Source organism: Ciconia boyciana, chromosome 10 (assembly GCF_034638445.1).
Source record: "Ciconia boyciana chromosome 10, ASM3463844v1, whole genome shotgun sequence".
Lineage (NCBI taxonomy): Eukaryota > Metazoa > Chordata > Aves > Ciconiiformes > Ciconiidae > Ciconia > Ciconia boyciana.
In genome coordinates, this window is record NC_132943.1 from 23,273,092 (window position 1) to 23,297,072 (window position 23,981).

Genomic DNA, 23,981 nt, shown 5'->3' on the forward strand with positions numbered 1-23,981 from the left:
TCATGCTGTGCACAGGGTTCTTCATGTCTTAAAATTGCTCTGCTGATATCTGCAATCAAACAGCTTAGGTTAGGGTGGAGTGAATGAGAGGCTGTTGTATTCATGCAGCTCAAATTCTTGTCTTAGCTGAGGGGTGGTAACCACTAGTGCCTGCCGCCTCCTGCTTTCTGTAGGAGGCTGCCTGCCTGAGCTTTCCCTACAGTGGGCTCTGCTCCACCCATCATTTAAATCAAGATGTAATTCTGCACATCTGGTGGGACAGAGGAAGGGCTCACTCAGCTGACTGCTCTCAGTTCACAAATGGTTACAGCACTGCTCTCAAGTGAATTCTGGAGCTTACTACTCCTGAGGGATATAGTGAGAAAGACCTTGTTCAGCTAGATTTTGCTTTCACCTGGAAAATGGCTACTAGCAGGAGGTTAGCAGTTTCCAAAATTACCTCACAACTGTAATTTGCCATTCAAACCACATTAATATTGGAGTACAATGGAGCTGAATACTAAGGTACATGCTTCTGATTCTGGGATTCTGGAGGTAGTTTCAAGACCTAGGTCAGGAAGCAATATACCCTTATATAACTCCAGCCTTGTGTATGTACCTGTACTTTTAATTTCTGAGAGAGATACATAATTTAATTTGTTGATAACAGCTCCTCTTTCAGCTGTGGTTTCTTGTGATTTGGTGTGAAACTGGCAAATCAGGTTTCAGCTATTGTTAAATGTACTAGATGCACTAACACCAAATGACGCCAAAGCGTGTTGCATAGTTATGGTGCGATTGTGGTACCCTACAGTCAGCCTCCATTTTATCTGGAAGTGCAAAAAGCTACTGCAAACAATGAGCAATAAATGTAATGGGCTATTGATTTACTGCATATATCTGATTTTTGTATGTGTTCTCCCAGGATAATTTTTGTTGATTGGACTGATTTGACTTTAATTTGTAGAAGAAGAGGTGAAATTTCTATTCACAGTAAATGACACTTGGACATCACTCAGAGAGTTATCAGGAGTTATTTCCTTGTTCCCTTACATTCTTGACTACAGTTGATCCATATCTTTCTATTCATACTGCCTTCTGTGTGCTAGACTGGTCTGTTTTGTGTGCTGCTGATTTCTTCACATTAGCAGAAAACTTTTTCAAGTTTTGTTATCAAGCAGCAAATAACCTGTTCTGATGAATGTACTGAAAAATGTTAGTAATGGAGAAATTGCCAAAGCTAGATACAGAAATCTGTGTGTGTGTTTCCACAGAATTCTTCCATTCTCAAGTAGGGAATAAAGTAGTTAAGTTTCTACATCAGTTTACTCATTGGCTTTTTTCTAGAGACAGTGAGTAATTGTGCCGTTAGCCTTGGCATTGAGTTTCAACTTAGTGAGCTGTGGAGCTAGGCCTTAGTCTTAAATAAATATAATTGAAATCACTGAGTCTTTACTTTGACTTTATAGGGTTTGAATCAACCATTGAATGAATTATTTTGTACCAACAGTCACAGCAGTTATGTACCCCCAAGATCTTTGGAGATGTCTTCTTGTGTAGAACTCAAGTCAAGGATTAGGCTTTTACTGTTTGCTTATTTAAGCAGCAAAATGGGAAAAGCTAACAGTAGCCAAACATCCTACACTGTTTGTGTTCTCTAAACAAGATGCAAATAAGGTATTCAATTCACATGGTACTAGTTACAAAGCCTAAATGTTCTTCCAGTAGGTAAGAAATTACACTTCTCTATGCTTTCTATACAGCAGTTATAACCATGGAAGGTCAGAGTGACACTGCTTTAGAAAATTAAATATTCAGCAAAGCGTAGTCAAAGTTTCAGTCCCCAGGAAACTCTCTGGGGGAATGAAAAATTTATTCCCCAAATTAAGACTTCTGTTAAACTTACCGCCTCCAACTAACACAGGTCCATGCCAGAATAATGTAACTTGAACCAGGGATGGACTAAGCTCTAGGTTGAATAGCTCAGAGGTCTGCAAAGGAACATGTCTGTGGATACATCATAGGACCCCAAGATGTTTGGGTCATATGGTGTTGCTGGAAGAGGAGGCCCCTTATACCCATTTAAATCCAAATCTATCTTCATAATTTCTATTTGAAATATTTTACATTCCCCTCTTTGGAGGACATTAACGGAATACAACATATTTCACAATAAAACATTCCAGTTGCTATGAACATTCTCTCTGTCCCATCCTAGGTATATATCTCATTGGAAGACTGTTGAAATTAGGATTTTCCCAGTCATACTTCTCTGTGTATTTAAATAGAAATGACAGAACTTGTAGCGATAGCCCTGTGAGCTGTCAAATAAGACTGGAGGCTGGTCCATAAGGCAGAAGTTCATAATATGGAAAGTTCTGATGGCACTAAGATGTTTGATTTTTGCATTCTCCATTAGTGCTCTGAGGTTCCTAGCTCTGTATTTTTGTAACTGTTTTTATTTTATAGTTTTCACATCTCTGTCCTTTCATCATTGCTGGAAAAAAATTCAAATACTTTTGTCTCTGATCAGGATCCTGTCTGCTGAAAGTGTTTTGTTTGAAGATAGTTCTTAACAGAACATTGTAGATAACAAGGCCTCAGTTATGTGTCTCTGTCTCTCTCTTTGTCTCCTCCCAAATTACCAACTTTACTAGGCCAACTCAAGGCCTCCACGTGAGCAGCAACTGTCTTGTCTGAGCACTGTGCCTTTCTAAATAAAGAACATGACTTATCCTTTCTTATTTGCAGTTCTCTACCCCAACTTGTTCAGGATAAGGATTTTAATATGAAGATTCTAGTGAAAGGCCCATAAATGCTTCTGTTAGATAAATAGCATTAGTTGAAAGACTGCACACAGATGTCTTGCTCCCTGTCCTCCATTTTTAGTATGTTTTAAACTGTAACTACAAACTGCAGTGTGAAGTGGGTGACATGTGCACTGGTGATCTGACATTGTTGATCCTTGTCCTGAATCAGACACACTTACACTGTTTCTCACATCTAGAATTCTGTCTTGCAGCTACCAGAAGTCTCTGTTTGACAAGAACAGTAAAAAGGTTTCCTTTCATTGAGTTGAGCAACATAAAATATGATTAGAGATTGAATTTATCTCAACAAAATAGCTGATTTCTAGAGGGCAGGTCAACCCTTAGAATTCACCAAGTGTCTCAAGACAGGCATGAAAAATAGGTGATCCCACTGTGCTGCACTCCCCTGAAGACCTCACTAGTGTTTCACAGCAGGAGATGCTGGATGCTGAGCACTTTTGAAAACACTGTATTTTTTAAGGTGTGTAAGTATTAACTTCGTACTTTTGATAATATGGCCTCAGCTGTGGGCCAGATGCTTAAGCATCTTCCAGTGGTTAACCACTTTTCTTGTCCTACAGAAAATGTAGTGTCTGCAGCAAATATCTGTTAGCAAAAGTGGAATGAAGAAGAAAATGCCAGTTAAATTTTAAGTCAGATGTTTCATTAGATACTAGCCTTCTGGACCTTATTTCTGTATGTATTATGTAGATTTGGAAGAGAAGGGGATACAAGTTCATGGACTAATGCAAATTTTAAAAACCTCTTTCATTCATGAACATTTTATTGTATGAATGTGCAGTATCTTGGAAACAGTTGCGATACCACATGCATGAGACTTATTCTTAAAACTGCTAATGAGAAGGAAGCATTATCTTAGAGCAAATGCTAATGCTCTGTTTTGCAATGATGCACACGTTCTCCCTCATCAAAATGAATTCTTGGATCTAACTCATAAATCTCCTGAAAAGGGACCTCCAGTGCCTAGAGATAGAGATAAATCATACTGCGAAGACACTGAACCATGAAATGATTCTGTTAACATGTCATCTGTCTAGAATATATTTTCAAGTCTCCAATGTAAGGGTCTAAATTATGAAGGGAAGGTGGCCTAGTAAAGTTGGTAATTTGGGAGTTGATACTTTTAACCTCTTCCATCTGCTGCCACTGCTTAGGTGTGTCTGTTTTGGCAAAATATTACAAAGTAAAAGATTCTCAAATACAATTACAGCTAAGCTTTTTAAGGTAAAATTGGTCCATAAATTCTTCAAACAATGTTGTCTTGTGGGAAATGTTACATCATATCAGTACTATCTCTTAAGGTAGCAGTGATTTGAAATTTTAAAAATAAAAGTAATGGCTATGAAAAGTAGTGTGGCAAAGAGGAGGTAAAGATTGTACACTGTAGTCTGGAAAGGGTGGGTATATATACCAGTGTAAAGTGAGGATTTCAGATCATGCTGCAAAGATCCTGTGTTTCAGGATCTGTCTCTTTACAATCCTCTTTACAGGGAGGTGGTAAATTAAGAGCAATTTTCTAGGTTACACTGACAGCTGACAGAAACTGAACCAAATTCTCCTCTCATGTCTGTATCAGTCAAGTGTTGCTCTTCTGAAAGCAGTAGGAGGCACCTGTTTTAAAACTGATTGGTGATAAGAAATGGTTATTTAATTTTCTAACTCACAAAAACTGTGAGAATTAAATGAAATTTCATTTAAAATGATTATGCTTCATTAATTCATGTTAAATAGCCAGGAGTGGGATGGAGTTGAGCTTGTGAGTACTCATTGAATAGTGTAGTTCTTCATTTGTGTTGTACTGTGTTGAGACCTAAAGCTCTTGGGAGTGCTTATTAGTTTGAATTTAGTGATGCTTGACTGCTTCAGGAACTGACCTGGCTCTAGCAGAACCAAACCTGGTGTCTACACCTCGTACCCCATCACAACTTCAGCTTCCTGGTAGTTTGCAGGTAGGCAGTATAATTATCTTTGTACTTTCTGTGCAAACATACACTTCATCTTTAGTGTTGGTAATGATCTCTGAAGAAGTTCTTTACGAGTACTCAGTTATTGTCATTTTTAAGGGATGATCATGTCAAGAGAGAGAATAGACTTGTTTCACTTCAATAAATAGTGTGACTGTGGGCCAGTCACATGAGGTAGGGGAGCCAAAGTATTTGCACCTTCACTTTGCTTTGTTGTATACAGTGTGGAGCACCTGGTGTACTACAGGTAGTTTCATCCATCTGAACAGGTAAGAACTGTTGTGAGGACATTATTTTTTGTAGGTAACATTTAAATATTAACATTTTTTAACATAGCCTTTGATATTGGCTTTACCCAGCTGGCTTTACCAACTTTTTTGTAATTTTGCCATCTGCTTTGCTACTGACATGATACTGATACATCATGTAGCATACACTTTTACTGCTGTTGCTTGGAACAGTAAAGAAATACAAGTATGTGTTGTAGGGCAGTAAAGCTTAGAGTTGATTGCTTTTGTGAAACAAAAGCCAAAAGAATAAATAGAATTGTAGTTATTTAAAATGAAGTGTTTAAAGTAATTTAAGGAACATGCTTAATATAGTCTTATGATGAATAATTTGACAGTAGGTATACAAGTTTCAGAGCACAGTATTGTTTATTTCTTAATAGGAATGTGAAATGCAGTTACAGCAATGTGACTAAACTACTTTAAAAGACCAGATTCTGCCTATGGTTATATAGGTAGGGCGTCATGATATCCGTAAAAGCTATGTATACTTGTCTGGGGAATAATTTGACTTTTACACGTTATTTTTTTGTCTGATACATTGGACTTTCATTACTTTGTGATTGCATTTTTATAGAAAATCCCAAATACTAAAAATGTAATGTGACATGTTGCATCTAAGAGTACTGTGGAAATATCTAATGAGCAGAAATACAGAGTCCTCAGGATTCCCCTTGGCTGGTATATAAGTAGGAAAGCAATTCAAGGATAGAGTCCCTCTGTAGGTGGAAAAGAATACAGATCTGTGACTGACGATTGGGAAGACCACTACTAGTTCTTCAGCAGGTTACAGACTCCTCATATAATCTTGAACAAGTCATATTTGACTAGCTTTTCAAAATTACTTAGGTCCCTAAATATGTTGTTAGGTAGCTAGTGGAATTTCCGAGAAGCACTTCTGTGTTTCATTTCTGTTAAAATTCTTTTAATCTCCATTCTGTGTTTGATTTTTCCAAAGAGTTCAGGATCACTGATTTTCACTGATTTCACAGAAAGTGAACCATGGATGTGTTTTTGAAAATGTCAGTAAGTGTGTGTGCTTGGCTATACCTTCTTCCACAGAATGGCCCAATGAATGGAAGGGACTTCTGGAGGTCATCTTGTCCAACCCTTCTGCTCAACCTGGGTCACCTGTAGCAGGCTGCCCAGGACCATGTCCATATAGCTTTTGAGTATCTCCAAGGATGGAGACTCCACAACCTCTCTGGGGCAACCTGTGCCAGCCCTCAGTCACCCTCACAGTGAAAAAGTTTCCTGATGTTGAGATGGAACCTCCTGTGTTTCAGTTCATGCTCATTGCCTCTGGTTCTGTCCCTGGGCACCACTGAAAAGAGCCTGGCTCAGTCTTCTTTCCACTCTCCCTTCATATATTTATATATATCGATAATATCTGTCCTGAGCTTTCTATTCTCTATGCTAAACAGTCCCACCTGTCTCAGCCTTTCCTCATGTGAGAGGTGCTCCAGTCCCTTAATCAATCTGTGACCATTTGCCGCACTCTCTCCTGTAGCTTTGTATCTCTCCGGTACTGGGAAGCCCAGAACTGGACACAGTACTCCAGGTGTGGCCTCACCAGTGCTGAGTAGAGGGGAAGGATCACCTTCCTCAATCTGCTAGCAACACCTCTCCTATTGCAGCCCCAGGATACCATTAGCCGCCTTTGCCGCAAGGGCACATTGCTGGCTCATGTTCAGCTTGGTGTCCACCAGAACCCCCAGGTCCTTTTGTGCAAAGCTGCTTTCCAGCTGGGCAGCCCCCAGCATATACTGGTGCAGGACTTTGCACTTCCCTTTGCTGAACTTCATGAGGTTCCTGTCGGCCCATTTCTCCAGCCTGTTGAGGTTCCATCCCTCTGGATGGCAGCACAACCCTGTGGTGTACCAGCCACTCCTCACAGGTTGGAACATGAGCAAACTTGCTGAGGGTGAACTCTGCCCCATCATCCAGGTTATTAATTAAGATGTTGACCATTTTGACCCCTGGGGTACACCGCTAGTGATGGATAAATGTCCTGGCATTTTGTTTGTATAATCTGGCAAAGCATGTAATAATTCTACAGGGAAAGAGTTTTGTGCTATGAGGACAAGATATTTTAATGTTGTTACTATCACATTGTCTCACAGTTTGCAACAGTGCCAGAACACCCTGGGGCAGGGTCTCTGCCCTTATAAAGGTGTATAGGAGTTAATCATTACTAATTCATTTCTAACACGTATATGAACTGCTAAAAATCAAATGCATCCTAGAGTTTGAATATCAGACTTAAATAGATTTGTGCCAGGGTTGAACTGAGTAATGAGTGGCTGGTAGCAGTGTTACCTTCATTACATCATCTGTGTCTAACAAGAAGAGAGCTGTTTGTGTCTAAGACCGTACCAAATATGTATGGATAACTAGTCTTTTAAGTCTGGCAGTAGATCTAAAAATTGAAGTGTATGCAAGTAGCAGCCGTATCATAGCAAAATGGGGTCTGTTCCCTATTACCTTATGACATTTTAATATATTTGAGAAAGTGGTAAAATATTATAAATATTTTTATATACTGCATAGGACAGCAGAGAATCAGCCCTAAAATTAAATCATCTTGGTGCAATTTCCCTCCTCTCTTTCCTTAGCTATTCAGTTATCACATAACTTATATCCAACCTCATAACTGTTTCCCATTGATTTTGTCGTTCTATTCCTTTTCGTAAGTTGTGTACAGATAGAATTTGATTTTGCGGATGCATTCTTTGTTCAGATGTATTAATAGCCTAATTTCAGCAAGTAATTCATACTCTGTGGCTTGTTGTTGAATAGTCTGTTGTAAGCATTTACTATTTCAGCTGTTAGGGAAGACTTTGCCTGCATAGTATGTTGCTGGTTTTCGATTCGTTAAGAGTCTCTCCTCCAACTCACTTTCTCGTGAATACATGCAATTACAAATAGAAGGGTATTGTTTTATGTGTATATTCTTCGGTGCTTATTTAAAACAGACTGTTTCAGCAAACATTCCTGCTGGTATATTTGTTGCTAGAACATTCATGGGAATTACACACAGAATAGCTAAAATGTATGCAGCTGAAATGAATTCATTGAGAAACTCAGGTGAATAATCATGAAAATAAACATGCTCAGCTCTCAGCCACTTTCTGAGCAAACAAAAAAGGATCACCTCTGATATTCTGTTTTATTCTCTACGCTGCACTCTAACCCTCTCTGAACTCTAGGTAGAAGCTGAGATGCCTGACAGATGTTTCTAGTGACTCCATATATAGTTCATTTCATGCATTAAATGCACATAAACTGTTTTAGTCAACCAGCTTCTAAAGTAAATTATTACTTTTCAAAATCCATTGCATAAGTAATAACAGACTGCTAAGATACAGTAAGTGCCATTTGGTTTTGCTCTAGTGGAAAATTTCATACTGACAAGGTCAAGCCCTGAAGTCTGAGAGCAGTCAAGTGATGAAAGGCACATCCAGCAGGAGGAGAGGTGGTAGATGGGCATCTACTAACTGTTGTCTCCTTCAGAAGTGAGGATTTGAAATGTGGCTTAGTTAGATTTAGGAGATAGAGCTGAGCTACAAAGTCTTGCTTTTATTATTGTAGATTGTAAAAATTGTAAAATACATTGTTTTTAGTATGTTTTCAAAACTGCTCCCTGTTTCTTGACAGAACTACAGTAGTTAATTGCATTGTCTGTAGTTGTCCTGAAGCAGTAATACTGTGAGGGTAGCAGAGTAATCCTTGCATAAAGCAGTTACTGATTTTTAAGGAGATTCATGCTACGGTGCACAGTAAACTGGAGGTTGCAATGGAGAAGATGTAGCATGGCTGAATTTTTTTAGTGCAGCAAAATACTTGTGCTCTGCATTTAAAATGAGTTTGAAGATGGTGGGAAAATCAGTCAGTTATAAATAGTTAACAGCCAATTTTCCACCATTCAGGCAAGAGAGCAGCTTCCTTCCAGGTAGATAATTCACATGTAATATTGCTTCGCAGTAAGACATTTAGTGTTCAGATATTTTTATATGATTGATTAATATACTTTGTTATGGAAATAGATTCTTAGGATAAAAATAATTGAGATAATCTAGGAGTCAAATTGCTCAGTAAAGAACTAGGTAGCTACATTTTCAACATATGAATCTACATCATTACCAGAGGTTGCTGAGAGGCTGCTGATGCCTTATTAGATAAGGTTTAGATAGATTATCTGCAGCACTAAACAATTTACTGAGAACAGAAAATGGGCTTCCAAAACAGTCTAGAAATGAAACATCACAATTATTTGAGGTACTCTGTAACCTTGGAAACAATTGGGAGCAGTGACATCAGCAACAATTATGTGCAATTTTTGTCTTTAGTTTATCACCAAGGTAACCAGAGCAGGTTTCCCTGCTTGAAATTTTAAGAATGTCTTGGTTCGGTGTTAAGTGAGCATGCATGAAGGAGACTATTTAGGGTCTGTTAAAATTGCTTTCTGCTTCCCTTTTAAAATGGTCCTTCGGAATTTAAATTGTGTAAACTCACGGTTTGTTTGGTTTTTTTTTTCTTTTACCTTTCTCTCTCTGAAACAGCTGCAGGCAAATGAAGCCTTAGTTACTGTGTTAAATTCTCTGAATACTGGAAAGAAGGAAAGTTGAATTCCTCATTGAATTCCTTTTGCTGGCCCCAAATACCAAGTATTGCAACTGCACATAGAGGCTGCAAATTGCACGACGTTCTTTTTGGGGATGGGACTCACCCACAGTTGAGGAGACATGATGTTCCCACATCTAACTTCCTTGAGGGAAGCGTTGCATTAAAGTCTAGGTTCACAAGAGACTTGCAGTCAGTGCTGCCTGAGGATTACACTGGATGAGTGATTCCCTTAGACTTCCTGGCTATGAAACATCCTTAGTCAGCCTACCTCACCTTGTGGTTGTGCCAGTCAGGAATAGCCTAGCATGATATCAATCTTCATGCTTAATCCAGAGAGGGTTTTTTTTTCTGCAGTGGTCTTGGGGAAGGTAACATTTGAATTAAAGCCTTGTTGCATAGTGGAAAAACCTGTAGTCCCCTTCATAATTGCTCTGTGACGGGAAAATTATGTGGGGTTGGAGCCATAATGCTGACAGGGAGGATGTTCAGACCACACAGCCTCTCATCTGTGTGTGACTCAATTTTAGAGAGAGGTATTTTACTATGAAATAATGATAATGCTTGTCCGTCGGTCATGGAGGTAAAAGGGGCGGCTGCAAAAAAGTTGGCACTTTTGTTTAAGTCTGGAACACTATCTCAAGTTCAAGCCACATCAGTTGGCCACTTAGAAATGCATGTATAAATTTCTGTTCCTAAAACTTGCGTATTTTACCTGTGATGCCTACTTTGTCAAACACTTCCTTTTTTTTTTTTTTTGCATACATCTTTACCCATAGGTTGCTGCACACACAAAATACATACTTGTGCTCTGTTGAGTTATTGCACATTCAGCTTATGATTTTGCAGGGCAGTTGGTGTGCAGGCAACTTGCCGTACTTGTGCCTTATAGATACAAGTTAGAACTTGATGTTTGAAGGAAAATAATAAAATTCTGTTCTTGTTTGGAGTGCAGTCCTGAAGAAGTGAAATTGCATTTCAAGCCATTAGCCCTGTGGGTTTCCAAAACATACTTTATAGCCTATGGTTAATGTTGGAGTTCAGTAGCCCACATCACTTACAATGAATTGAGCCAAGTAAATTAAATTAGATTTTTGCATTAAAAAAGATAATCCCTTCACATAGTTTGGTATTGCAGAGAGAATAAGGTACCTCATACATTTCACAGTACCAGAGACTTTCATGGGATGTAATTGAAAAACAGATGCCTTTCTCAGAAATAGAATATTGATGTTCATATTTGTAAAGTAATTAATTCACTGACTGATAGAAGCAGAAGAAAGACGAACATTTTAGGTACTAGTCACATTCTAGCAAGATTGTAATTATCCTTAGGATTGTAACAAATGTGCATTTGCTGTTTTCTTTTTGTAATAAAAAGTCACCAAATGCCTATATGCTTTGCCCTCTGAAGTTGTTTCCAGAATATACAATAACAAGTAATCACACTATTTGCAAATATATTTGGTGAAAAGGAGCTGTGCTTTGAAAAGTATTGATTTGCTTGTTACAGTTATCAGTTTGATTAATGTTAAAATTCTAGGCAGTGTATTTAATCATTACTCATCATTAGTGCAGTAATAATGCACTAAGCATATCTACACATTTACTATTAACAATTAGTCTTATTTCTTTCCTATCACAGGTGTAATCATAAGTTAGAACTCATAAAAATTTTAAAGAAATATTTATTGGAGTAGACATTGGTTATAAATCTTTATAACTACAATATTCAGGGAGTTAATAATGAATTCAGTGGGTTTATTTTATGATAATGAAAGGCCATTTAGATGACAGTTGTGTTGCATCTTCTCTCAAGAGTTCCTCCAGGAGGTGCAAGTTTTCACCACTGTTGTGAGGCCAAGAAAAACTCCCAGGCAAGACATCAAATACTACTCTTGTGCTTTTGGAAAGGGAGCACTACATTTTTTTCTGTGCAAACCTTGCTTCAGTAGCTTGAGGGGGCAGGGGAAAGGAACATTTCTCCTCTCTCAGAGTTGCTGTCCTTTGGCATCCAGCACCACAGTCTCCGAGAACATTATGAAAAAAAATAGTAGTAACAGCTTTCATCTTTCTACCTGGCTGACTAAAGTGATTTGACTTTATGCAGTTTAGTTTGGTTAAATTAGCCAAAATGTAACTTCTAGGTTTCTTCATTCACAGTATAGATTGTATCAGATTCCCTTCTATCAGACTGTTCACATACAAGTGCTGGGTAAGGATGTTCTGAATTACAATAAGATAGCTTTATTGGGCAAGTTGATGATCCATGATCTGCTGCCAGCATGCAAACGTGTCAGACTTTTACAGGCAGCATCTGCTTGAACTGTCTGGGGAAACAAAAAGAACAGAAAACATCTTACATTGGAACAAAAACAGAGATTGGACTTGATGAAAGTGTAATTTTCTTCTATGTTTAGCCATTCTATGTGTTATTTAAAATTGAATGCTCATGTCATGTCAACACATATGTAATCACCTCTTAGTTCCTCATAATTAATTACTGAGAGGAAATTCAGGAAGGAAGGAAGAATTGTGTTCCATATCATACCCTGTATTTTTATTGGTTTAAATATATTTTACTTCTCAGCTGGTTTATTTTAAAGTTTTGGTTGGGTTCTTGTTTTGGTTTTGTTTTTTAAATTTCATTGTTTCTCATATTGGATATTCAAGACTTGCAGAACCTATTACGACTTTTTAAATACTCCATAGATGCAGATAGTGCCCACCCAACTCATACATACAGTAAATGCTCTTTGTGAGAGCTCTCTTTGAGGAAAATTTAACTTCTTGGTCTATTCAGTTGGGAGAATCTGAGTAGAGCTGTGTCAGAACTCTGCACTCCAGAAAAAGCAGGGAAGACATGACTGTGTAGTCTTATCGTTGTTAGGTGCCAGAAAATTTCAGTCTTTCCAAAAAGACACAAATGCATTTTTTCCCAGATTTGTTGAGGAAATAGAGTGCTTACTTATTGATACCACCCTACTTTATTTGGAACATAAATAGCTGATGTTTTCTAATGTTTTAAAGGTAAAATAGTGCTATGATTCAGATTCTCATTCAGTGTGTTAATATTTACTATAGAAAAAGACAGCTAAAAGACATTTGTGTATCCTTAACACTTACTGCCATTGCATTCTATACATTGTTTATGCCATGGTTCTGATTGCCCACAAAAGATGAAATCCTTTCCCAATGGCAAAAATCTAATAATTTTCAGGGCACTCAGATTTCACCTGAAGTCTTGCTTTTTGTTTTAACAACATGCTTTACTCATAGCTGCTTCTTTATTCTAATTTATTCCTTCTGTTCATTCCTCCACCACCAGCTACTTTGCAGTTTTTACCCATTCCCAGATATGCAGACTATTATATGGTAGTGTGCCTTCTGTGGTAGACAGTCTGTCTTCAAAACATACCTTTTTTTAAAGGTCTGTATTGTATTTCAGTTTCCTAGATTATATCCTTGCTTATTTTCTTGTTTCATCCCCCCATGCCAAATGTCAATGCTCTTACTCACACAGAATGATTTATGTCAGCTCTTTTCTTTCTTCCATGTTTCATTACTATCCTACTTTAAACATTTTAATTATCTTTCTGCTAACCTTTTTGCTTTCTCACTTCTGTCCTCTTTGGTCCTCTCTAAGTGTTTAGTGAATGGTGCTTCTGGGGGTGGGTTTGGTTTTGGTTTTTTTTTCTGAGAGAATACGCTATTTTTGCCTTTGGGGATTTTGGTTTGCTTGTCTTCGTCTTCCTTTTTGTCTCTCATTTTTACTTTTTGCCTCTCATTTTTACTTGCTCTTCTCACTTTGTTACTCCTTTGATGTTTTTCCCAATCTTGGCATTGCCTTGTCTTTCCTTTTGCCAAGATGTTGCCTCCTACATTCAGAACACTGCTTTGTCCTATGTCTGTCATTTACCATTGCTCCTTTCAACTCTTCTTTTTCTCTGGATGTGTTAACTTATCCAGGAGATGCTTCTTTGCAAAGCTTACCCTAGAATATTCAACATGAGGTGTTGGTTAAATTTTGCATTTTAAAAAAAAATAATATCTCTTGATTTTCACATGTTTCTTGATGTTTTAATATTTCAGCTTTGTAGGGTTTTTTTGGTCTCTCGTTGCATCACTAATTGCTTTGTTACACATTACTTGCACCATTAGTGTTTCTTGCCTTGAATTTATTTTAACTACCTTCATCCTCTCCCAGATTCCCTAGCTTATGTGAGTCAATATTTTTCCAAGGGTATTTTCCACAGCCTGCCCAGTTGTTTTGAGAGATGCATGAATTTTAAGTTAGTGTATTACAGGCTTATTGAGATACGGTCTTATTGATATTATTGTCATTTAGTTCTGCATAAGAGAGGGTTTATTTGAATTGCTGTCATGGGACTTTTTTTGTAATGAATAAATTCTTCATGTTTATCATACTGTGTTTATTAGTATTCACTCCAATTATAATCTACAGGGATTCCTAAGTCATACAATTTTTTTTTAAAAGCAGACAAAAATTCATGTGTTTTAAAATAAAGCTTATTGGATGGAATAGGAGAGGGGACAAATAAATTTCATTCCACACACAGTCCTCGTGCTCAGAAGGCATATTATTTTAAATGATAATTCCTTTTTTAAAAAAAGGTACTCTTACATGTCTTGTACTTTTCTTTATGCTTCAGCATTTATTCAGTCTATTACTTCAGAATTTTTATAATGGTCCATTGGAAATATGCCACCATTAACTAATGTATTCCCTCTATAAGTATTCATTTCTGAACCAGATTGGTAGGGCTATCGGAATGATATCAGTTCTTACAATGTTATGAACCAGACTAAATTGGAAACAGTAAGTAACGTTTGAGTCATAAATAAGTACAAATAAGGAGTAATCCTTGTTTCCTGTTGAAAATGCAAAGTTTAAGTGCTTACTTTTGTCAAGCATAATGATTGAATTCCATGTTCAGTACCAGCCATATCAACCATATGGTAATAAACTTCTTTTATGGGGTTACTGTTAGGTTTATTTGTATTTCTGTAGAGCCTCAGCTAAGAAGAGGCACCCTTCCATGGAAGGGTAAGAAGGTGTCTTCCTCTTTGAAAATAAGAGTTAAATTAGACAAAGAAATGAAGGTAAAGAAGCAGCACAAGTGGCAAAACCTCTTCTGTGATACTGTGAAGTAAGTCCTCCTTTTCATGGGAGTAACGTAGTGAAAACATTTTACTCTTGATGGAAGGAAGGGGCCCCAAAAAGCATGTCTCAGCCAGTTGGAAAATCCCATGTACCCTGTGTTGCCTTGTGTGTCCAGGACAATATGAAGTCTGTTGGCAGACTGACCATGGTATGACAGGGCCTTTTCTGCTGTGTGTGTCCTGAGCAGAGGCAGGTCTCAGCAGGAGCACAGAACTGTGGGACCGGTTCTGTGTCAGACTCCAAATTGTCTAGTTCTTCCCTTGGCAATGTTCCCCCACTTCTTAAAAGAAAGAGTTTGTGGCATCCCTGTAAGTCTTCCTCTCATTGAGCCAACTTTTAGCTTTCCAAGAGTGGATCTGCTCCACTGGGCAGTGCCTTCAGGCAGGTGGCCTACTCAGGCCTCTTATACTGGCTGCTGTACAGTGGGAGTTTGAAACGCATACAATTCAGGACTTGCCCTTAGAAATTTATCTGTGGGATTTTCACTTTCAGATTTTAACAGATATTTTACTTTCCCATACAACTCTACAAATAAGTGGTGTAATTGCTGTATTTTAATATTCCAGCTACAGAAGTGTAGTGTCTAGACAACACCATATGTATTTCAGTCGGGCACGGAAGTATTACTGTCCCATTTTTATTTCTTTGGCAACTGACATTCTCCTGCTTTGCAAATTCACAGAGCAATGGTTTTAATAGAAAAGCAAAATACTACATTGCAGTAAAGATGTGAACTGGTTATAAATAAAAATCTCTACTATTACTTCCGCTGTTTCAATTGCTGTTAATTTGCTAGTGCCTCTTTAGCTCTCTGAAACTTTTGTGAATAAATGAGATGACAAAGCATAATTATAATTCAGTTATGCTAAATATTTGTTTTGAAGCTTGACCGCTGGAATGCAAAGCTGTATGGTTTCACCTCCATCCAAAAATATTTCGGAAATAAAATACTTGTTTCTGTCTCGGAGAAGCCAGAAACAGAAACTGGAACCTGAAGAGTAAATGACAGAAATAAATGATGCCTTGTCAAGTCCTGAAAAAGGCTAATGAAACCTTGCAGCTGCCAAACCTGACTGAAACCAGTGGCCCATGAATTGCAATATTCAAGGGAAAAAGTCAAAGATAATCCAGATGTTCCCATGCAGAACACTTTGCAATGCTTTTTCATTCATTTTCTTTCTGTCTGTATGAACTAAAAAATTATATAATTGAGATTTGTTTTAATACATTTTCTGAAGGTTATTATTTGACCTTCAAAATAATTTAATGTGCTTAGCACGTTATTTCTGTCCATACTCATTACTTTAAAGGTGCCTTTTAATTTATCAGATATATACCATTTTGAAACACAGGATTGTTCATGTGAAGGAGGTTTCTTAGAAGGTTTCTTTTGACAGCCTTTTTATATTCTTCCTGAAGCACTTTTCTTTTGGCAATGCATAAAGTGAATTTTGAAAATCAAAAGGAGATTTGTGCATAATTCTGGAACTGACTACTTTTTACCGTTTACTTTTGCTCATTATTATGCTGGCTGATGAAATATTCTAAGCTAGAGACTTGTGAATAAATCTTGATTTAATTATTTTAAAGAGGTGATTGATATTTTGTTCATTTGTGCATTTGCATTTGTTTTGCAGCTGAGCCCATATCTCATTGTTAATCTGCTAAGTCACCTACTTAGTGGCAGCAAAATAAATAAATAGTCACGTAAAATCACAAGCAAAAGGAGGCAAATGTGTATATATGTGTTACAAGACATATAGCTATCATTCTCCTCTGAGAAAGAGTGAAAACAGATACCCAATTTGTATTTTACTAGATCAGGACCCTGTATTACAAAAAAGTTTGAAAAGTGGATTGGTACCCTCGACCCTTTCAAGTAATTAGGATCCTACAGTCTCTTAGTTATATTTGTCTGTTTAACTTTCAACTCAATATAAATTTATCATATGCTGTTGGATTCAGTCCAGACTTCTGTAACTGTGTACAGCCTATGGAAAATAAAGAGCATCCGTTCCAGTAAAGAGAGAAATATCAGATAACTCTGTCTCTGTAATTAAAAGATAGTAAAATACTTAAGAATTTTTTTGTTTCAGCAATGAGGCAGTAATGTCTTGTATTCTGCTTCCTCTTAACCAATTCTTTTCCCTCGGTAGGTTTTGATCTTGGTTTAAAGCAGCATATCCTTGTTAGAATTAAGGCACTTACATATTATTTGAATATATATACGCCTTTGATATTCTAGAAGAGAAGAAGTTGAAGTTGTATGTTAACAGTTTTGAACTAGATATTTACACAAGGAAAACAGTCCTTTCAGAGAAAAGAGAGGGGGAAGGGAAAAAGGAGAAATTATTTAGAAGTGAATTGGTTGCCAGTGAGAAAGTGTCTGGAGAGTGACTTTTCCTAGGATGTACTGTACCCTTCATTCTCACAGAATAAGGGTAATTTTGCTGGTGCCTCCTAATTGTATAGTTAGAGTACTATGATCTGGCATTAGTTTGTTCCCTTGCCTGGGAAATGTTTATGTAACTGTGCTGAGCCCTAAGAAGCTAAAGATTATGTGAGGAGCTACTGCCTTTCCCAGCTGTCTCATATGCTGTGATTTGGTACATATGGTCTCAACATATGGTTCATGCATTGTAGGCTGGATAGGCATGGGAGTGCCTTGCTTATAGATCTGGTTAAGAAGACTTAAGGGAGATTGGTGCCCAGTATGGTCAAGACTCGCACAATTCTAGGCGTTTTGAGGAAAGGATTTTCAATTCCCTTTGGAGCCCCCTAGATCAACTCAGTGAGCAGACAATTACTTTAGACCTGGAGCCGTTTTGCCCAGATCCCACGCTTCTGACATTGCTTCCAGTTTTGTTTTAGATCCTGTATTCTTTCTGACCTTCTGGTCTCTTGAGGCAATGTGCTGCTCTGGTTCCCAACCATGGAGGCTTCATGCAGCAGCATTCAGATTGATGACAGCTCTCCTCTGACCTAAAAAACAACTTCAAAGGCCTGCCTCCATATACACAGAGGATTTTGTGCTGATTTTCCACTCCTGCAGGCACCTAAACTCTACGGTTTCTGTCTTAACCTTACAGAGCTGAATACAGTACCCTGCTTCCTGCTGAGTGGACTTTGGTGAAATATATTACTGGAAGTCAGTCAAACTTGAGTAGCCTTTAGTAGGAGACAGATGAATGGGAGAGTGTTTAGGAGCTGAATTTTTCATTCAGATCAGTGGAAATCTCTTATTGATTTGAATGGGCCACAAACCAAGTGCATTAGGAAATCGTCTGAGCTTTGTTGAGAATGGCCTCATTATTTTTGGAAGATCACCCAAGATGGGGATGCTCTGGAGTGGCAGGACTTTAAACTTGTATGAGAATTTATCAGATATTAATTAATGTCAATTATTCATGTATTTTAATAGAAACCATTTGTTTTATGTAACCTTTTGTAGGGAAATCTCATTATTATGCATGGTTGACTTTGTGCTTTTTCTATGGCTGTTTCACTTAGTTTTTTGAAATATGCATGAATGGTTTAATTTCATGTAAAAACTGTCTATGTATAAACCTAGGCAACTGTCAGCAGAACTATTGTCTCTTCAGTCTGCTAGAAAAATAATTCACAACATGTGTGTACGGGGCTGTGATTGCCAGAGCCTGTTCATGGTGACAGGTGTTGGATGTTCATCTGCTAATTTCTCATTAGAAACAATGTGGTAGGCTGATGATGCAGTTTGGTCATTGGAGGCCCTGTCTTGATTTCTGTTTATAAAAGGTATGGCTATGTTTACTGAAATAGTTTTAAAAATAGTAGATGCATTTTCAATTTTTCAAAATTTGTCATAGAAGTATTTTAAGATGAAAATATTTGTTTTCTTGTTGCCAACAAATATCTATTATCTGTGATCTGTAATTAGGCTCACAGCTTAACATAAAGGACAAATGGTGCTTGCTGAGCTGCATCATTGGCCTTATTGTGGTAAAATGACTGATTTTGTTTTACCAGCTGTGACTTTGGAGGCAGGCTGAATGACAGGGTACACATAAAGCTTGACAGATTAAAATATTTCCAGCACATAACTGTATGTGTATCATTCAGAATTCAGCAGCAGTTCTTGCTTGATAAGCTTGCTAATGTCTTCACGTTCTAAGGAACATTGTGCCCCTGTATGGGGTGTCTTGTACAGGCTCAGTCCTGCAGTCCTCACTGAAGCAAAACTCTCAGTGAAAAACAGTATCAGTATGACCATGGAAAGCACTGAATACAAGGGTGGAAAAACTCCTCACAGGAGCAATGCATCTGCCTAAGGAAATAGAGCATGTAGTTCTGTGACTAATTATGAATTATAGAAAGAACTAAAGGAAAAAAGACACAAAGTTGGGAAATAAATGGTTGATTACTCATCTTGTATAAAAAGAGGACATTTTCAAAAGACAAGCCCAATTATACCCGCTTTTTGCAGTGATATTCATATCTACTTCTCACAATTCCCATCACTTACAGTAAAAAATAAGACTATATTGTCCTTCAGCTTGCTTATGTATGTGGCAAGGACGATTGAAAGGTTTCATATAAAATTAGAACATTCTAATTTTATATGAAAAGAGTAGAATAAGTTATGTCAGCAAGTTAACAAGAGGTAGCTTTTTAGTTTTTCTGTGAATGTGTTCCAAGTACTGCAGAAACAGCCAGATGTTGGTGAAATGCAGTGATGTTGGCTGATGCAAGTGTACAAAAGCCATAGAACTCCCTATGTTGGATTTAATATAGTCTGGAATCACAAATGGCCCTAGGTTGATCTTTGAGCTGAAGTGGTGAGGCAAGTGTTGCTTCTCTGTGGTTTAGCATCTGATAATGCATGTCAGTTGTTTTACCTTTTCTCTTTAATGTGATATGAATTGCAGGTATCTTAATGGATTATTAATTTCAAACTGCAAAACACTTAGTGTGCTCACAAAAAAGCTTAAAGTGAGTTACCCTTGCATATCTGGCTTTTTGTGTTATCCTAGAACTTGAGTTTGAGTCCTTACTGCAGAAATCCGCCTCTGGAAGTGCCATGGAAGCAATGGTGTTTCTGCTGTCACCATGAAACAGTTTGTGGTGTCTTAGGTAAAGCGAAGGTAGGAAGCTGACCCTCTTATGCCCCTTTCTGGAAATCCTTTATGGACAAGATGCCAGAAAAGGGTGAGCTGATTTTGTCCATTGTAGTTAAGTAACGTCTTTCATCAAGGGGAACCAATGTACTTCACAGATGCTAATGAATTAAGGTCATGTTTATCAGCTTAATTTTGTAGATGGGGTACCTGGAGCATCGATTTAATGACTTAAGTACAGAGGACCACTAGTTCTATGTTTTTACTACAAAGGTACTAAGAATAACATAGTATCTTCCATCAACAAATACAAAAGTATCGAGCTCAAGAAAACATCTGTAGAGTTACAGATTCCTTGGTTGTGTGGATTTGGTACATGGTATGCTCAGCCACCTCTAAGGGAGTAGCCATCAGTGAGAGCTTAATAGCTTAGTAATTTGTTGGACAAAACGTGTTCTGTGTGGTTAAAAACATGACTTTCTCCATTAATCATTAACCCGCAAATGACTAAATGTATTTCCTGAATGACGTGCTCTGCTGGTCTTTCTTCCATGATGAAATCCCACCTGTTTCCATCATAACATCTGCAACTAATGTAAGTGTCTTAGTGTCTTTTTTCAAAAAGTTCCTTGTGAGATTATTAATAGAGCCTCCAAACCATATGCTTTTTGTAAGCATTGTTGTTACCACCATGGAAAGACTTTAAGAACAGTGTGAACAGAAAAGACAAAACTATGTATTTCATTAATAGTAACTGAGCTTTTGAAAAAGCAAACTATTTTGCAGTGAAATTCAAAATTTCACAGCAAATATTCAGTAGACAGTGCATCATTCTAAAGGAAAACAGATAGTAGACATCATTCTAAAAGGAAATACACTGTACTTCACAGTATAATAAAAGTTGGTCTTATCAGAATCCAAATTATCAGATAGAGTACCATTCCTGCAAAATAAAGATTGAAAACATATACTGACCCCATCTGGCTGTCCTTTAAAGCAGTTTGCAGAGTTCATGCATGTGGGATGTGTGGACTGATAACCATTTTTATTATAGAGAAAGAGGTTTTTAAAATTTACCTTTCTTTGATACAGGTGTTTTTTTGTGGGAGCATCTCTAGAAATACTTTTCGATGGTTTATTTTTATGCTTGTAAAAAATCAGATTCTGTGATGTGCATGAACATATGAGCCTGGTAAATGGAAGACAACCCTGAAACGTCATTGTCATTGAAAATAACCAATCATATTTTTTTCCTAATGATAAATTTGATAAGTGATGCACATCTCAAACATTCTGGATTTCTTCACCTCATGAAGAAAATTGTGTTCCCTGAGTCTTCTGTAACAAAAGAGAAAAGTAATAACATATTCATCTCAGAAAATGTCAGCCTGCAGTGAAATTAGATGACTGCATTTATTTTGAATAGATACAGATGAACAAAAATGGTCCATCTATTACAAAGCCACATCGTAATTTTTTTTTAAACCATTTTGTTTGGATTTTTGAGGGTAATTGTTAAATGGAACTACTCTTTGAATTAATATGCATGAAAAATTCAAGACTACTAAGCAGATCAGCACTAATTTATGTTGTTTATGCTGTTTGCCTTTTTGTTTTGTGAGATGTTTCCAAGCAGTGTCGTGCTGTGGAATGTGGCCCCAGCATAAATGAGGTGATTCATTATACAATCCAGAATAGTAGTGTTTCTGTTGTAGAATAAATCTTACTGTGATTTTTTTTTCCTGCTAATTGAGTAATATGTGACCCTTTGCATTGAGCCCTCAAATGCAGCAAAAGACAAATAATTAAGGTTTCATAAAACACAGGTTTAATCTTAAAAAGTTAAATAGACTTCAGTACTTATCAAATCTTAAGTTGCAGAAGAAACCTCTGGAAGATAATATAATATGTGATTCATGAACACTTCCTGCTATAGGTTGGTCCACTTAAATTTGAGCCACTTAAAATTTGGTCCACATACTATGACCTACAGGCCTTGCTCTGTATGTTTATAGAATTTAACTGTAACAGTAACAATCAGAAAGGAAAGTAATTATATGCCAACTAACATCGAACCCATCAGAGTTTAAAAGATTATTCTTATGGAAGGCCATCTTACTATGTAATGTAAAAATACTGTCTGCAAAGTGTCACTTCAAAAATAACATCTATTTTTAATAGTTTTAGAGTTTACAGTGCCATACAAACTGAATACAGATTGAAATCTGGACTGAAAATCCTATAGATTGTTGACAGTTTGGTAGTTCTTATGATGAAGATATCCATACTTTAAAAAGTTTTGTTCAGAGTCAGTGATCTGGGGTAAAGGGCGAAAGTGATGTGATGGCTAGGTTAATATTCCAGTTTCAGCTGATCCTTCCTGAGTCAAGCTGAATTGAAAGAGAAATGTTGGGAAGTGCGCTGTGAGCTATACTGACTCCCAGCTACAAAGCTATCGACGTAAAAGGAGAAGGACATGAAAAGAGGAGAACTGTCAGTGAATAAGCAGCAGCAAGAAAAACCCAACAGCCATCTGAAGGGGACACATAGACAATTTGAGCATTACTTTCTCGATCATAATTTTCTTCCTAGTGGAACCAGTATCATCTTTGTTGACTCTCTGTGAGATAATTCCAGTAAACATTAACATTTTAAACCCCCAAACTTTGTATTTTTTCAGAAATCCTCCTCCTACTTTGCTACATCCTGAAAAATGGTGCAGAGGATTCAACCATTTCATTTCACAGTGAGTTTTATTTTCTTTTAAAAACAGCTTGTTCAGCAGGCCTACATGTGTCAATCTGAAAAGAGAATTTGTTTTATGGAGTTGTTGCTTTTGCAGGTTTTTAACTTCAGAGTTTTTTTCATAGACTCTAGACCATGCTTTGCTTTTTGAAAGCTATACAGCACAGTTTGATCTTCTCATGTAATTTGCTTCACAGCTTCTGTGAACTCCTTAGTTGATTTGTTTCTTGACTTTGATGGACCTGGGACAGCTTTATAAATATACCTGATTTCCTTGATGGTTTTGCAGTGAAATTTTGTGTCAAGGAGAAAAAGGGGTTAGTGAAAATGACCGCTGGTCAATTTAATATAAGAATTCGAAAGACGAGAAAGAAAATAGTTCCTTTTTTCCACTTTACTAATATTCAGTAGGTTGTATACCTAATATATGTAGTTGAGTTGGTACCAAGAGTGTAATATGTTACCTAGATGGTACCAACTTTCTGGATGCGGCTGCCACTGAACTAAAATATGCTTTTCCTTTACTTTTTTCTTTTTACAGTGAAACTAAGAAATCACAATTTAGTAGTTGCTAGCATTATATTCAAAAATCTTACAGCAACTTTTATGAGTGATTTTTAGGGTTCTTTAGGATTTCATTGTGACCTATTACAGCCTAAGCTGTATAACATGGGGAATAATATTATCAAACCTTTGGGAAGTTTACACTATTCAAATAACCAAATACTTTGAACACTGCTCCTCAGTATTGGTTTCTCAAGATAGGTTTGAAAATAAGCACATCTGCATTTTGAATCTGTTCTGTTCCTTGATGTGTCTAGTTACTTGTGGAGGAGTACAATATCCCTACCTGATACCTTTTTCAGTCAGTTGTGTAGTAGCATCTTCCCATTTTAGGAGAAGTTAAAAACAGAAAGACTAATGCAAATTTTATTAATAATCCATGAAAGGTATTCTTATTTACTATGCTAATCTTTAATCAGGCAGGAGGGTGAGGTACACTGTAATGGATGGCCTAGAGAGGAAGGCCATTACTATCATTACTGCAATGTAACTCAGAGTCTCTTCCAGTGTAGGTAGTAGAAGTACATTCCTCTAGAGCAGATTGACCCAAGTTCTGTTTCTCCATAATGCATGTCCTTATTTACACAGCAGTGTACATTGTGATCTATGGCGGAATCAGTGTTTAATTACAGAAGTCACTGGGTGGTTGGTGAATTCCATTCTATTACAGAGAAATACTGTTTTTACGGTATTTATGGACTGTAGCCTAT

General features: G+C 37.2%; 1 protein-coding gene across 1 annotated transcript in view; it reads left to right on the forward strand.

The window, feature by feature from the left end:
• MYO3B (myosin IIIB) overlaps nucleotides 1-23,981 on the forward strand; it is a 191,736-nt gene that overhangs the window by 31,012 nt on the left and 136,743 nt on the right. The window contains exon 8 of the mRNA XM_072874911.1: nucleotides 22,643-22,708. Coding sequence (XP_072731012.1) covers nucleotides 22,643-22,708 — 66 coding nt within the window. The remainder of the gene's footprint in view (nucleotides 1-22,642; nucleotides 22,709-23,981) is intronic.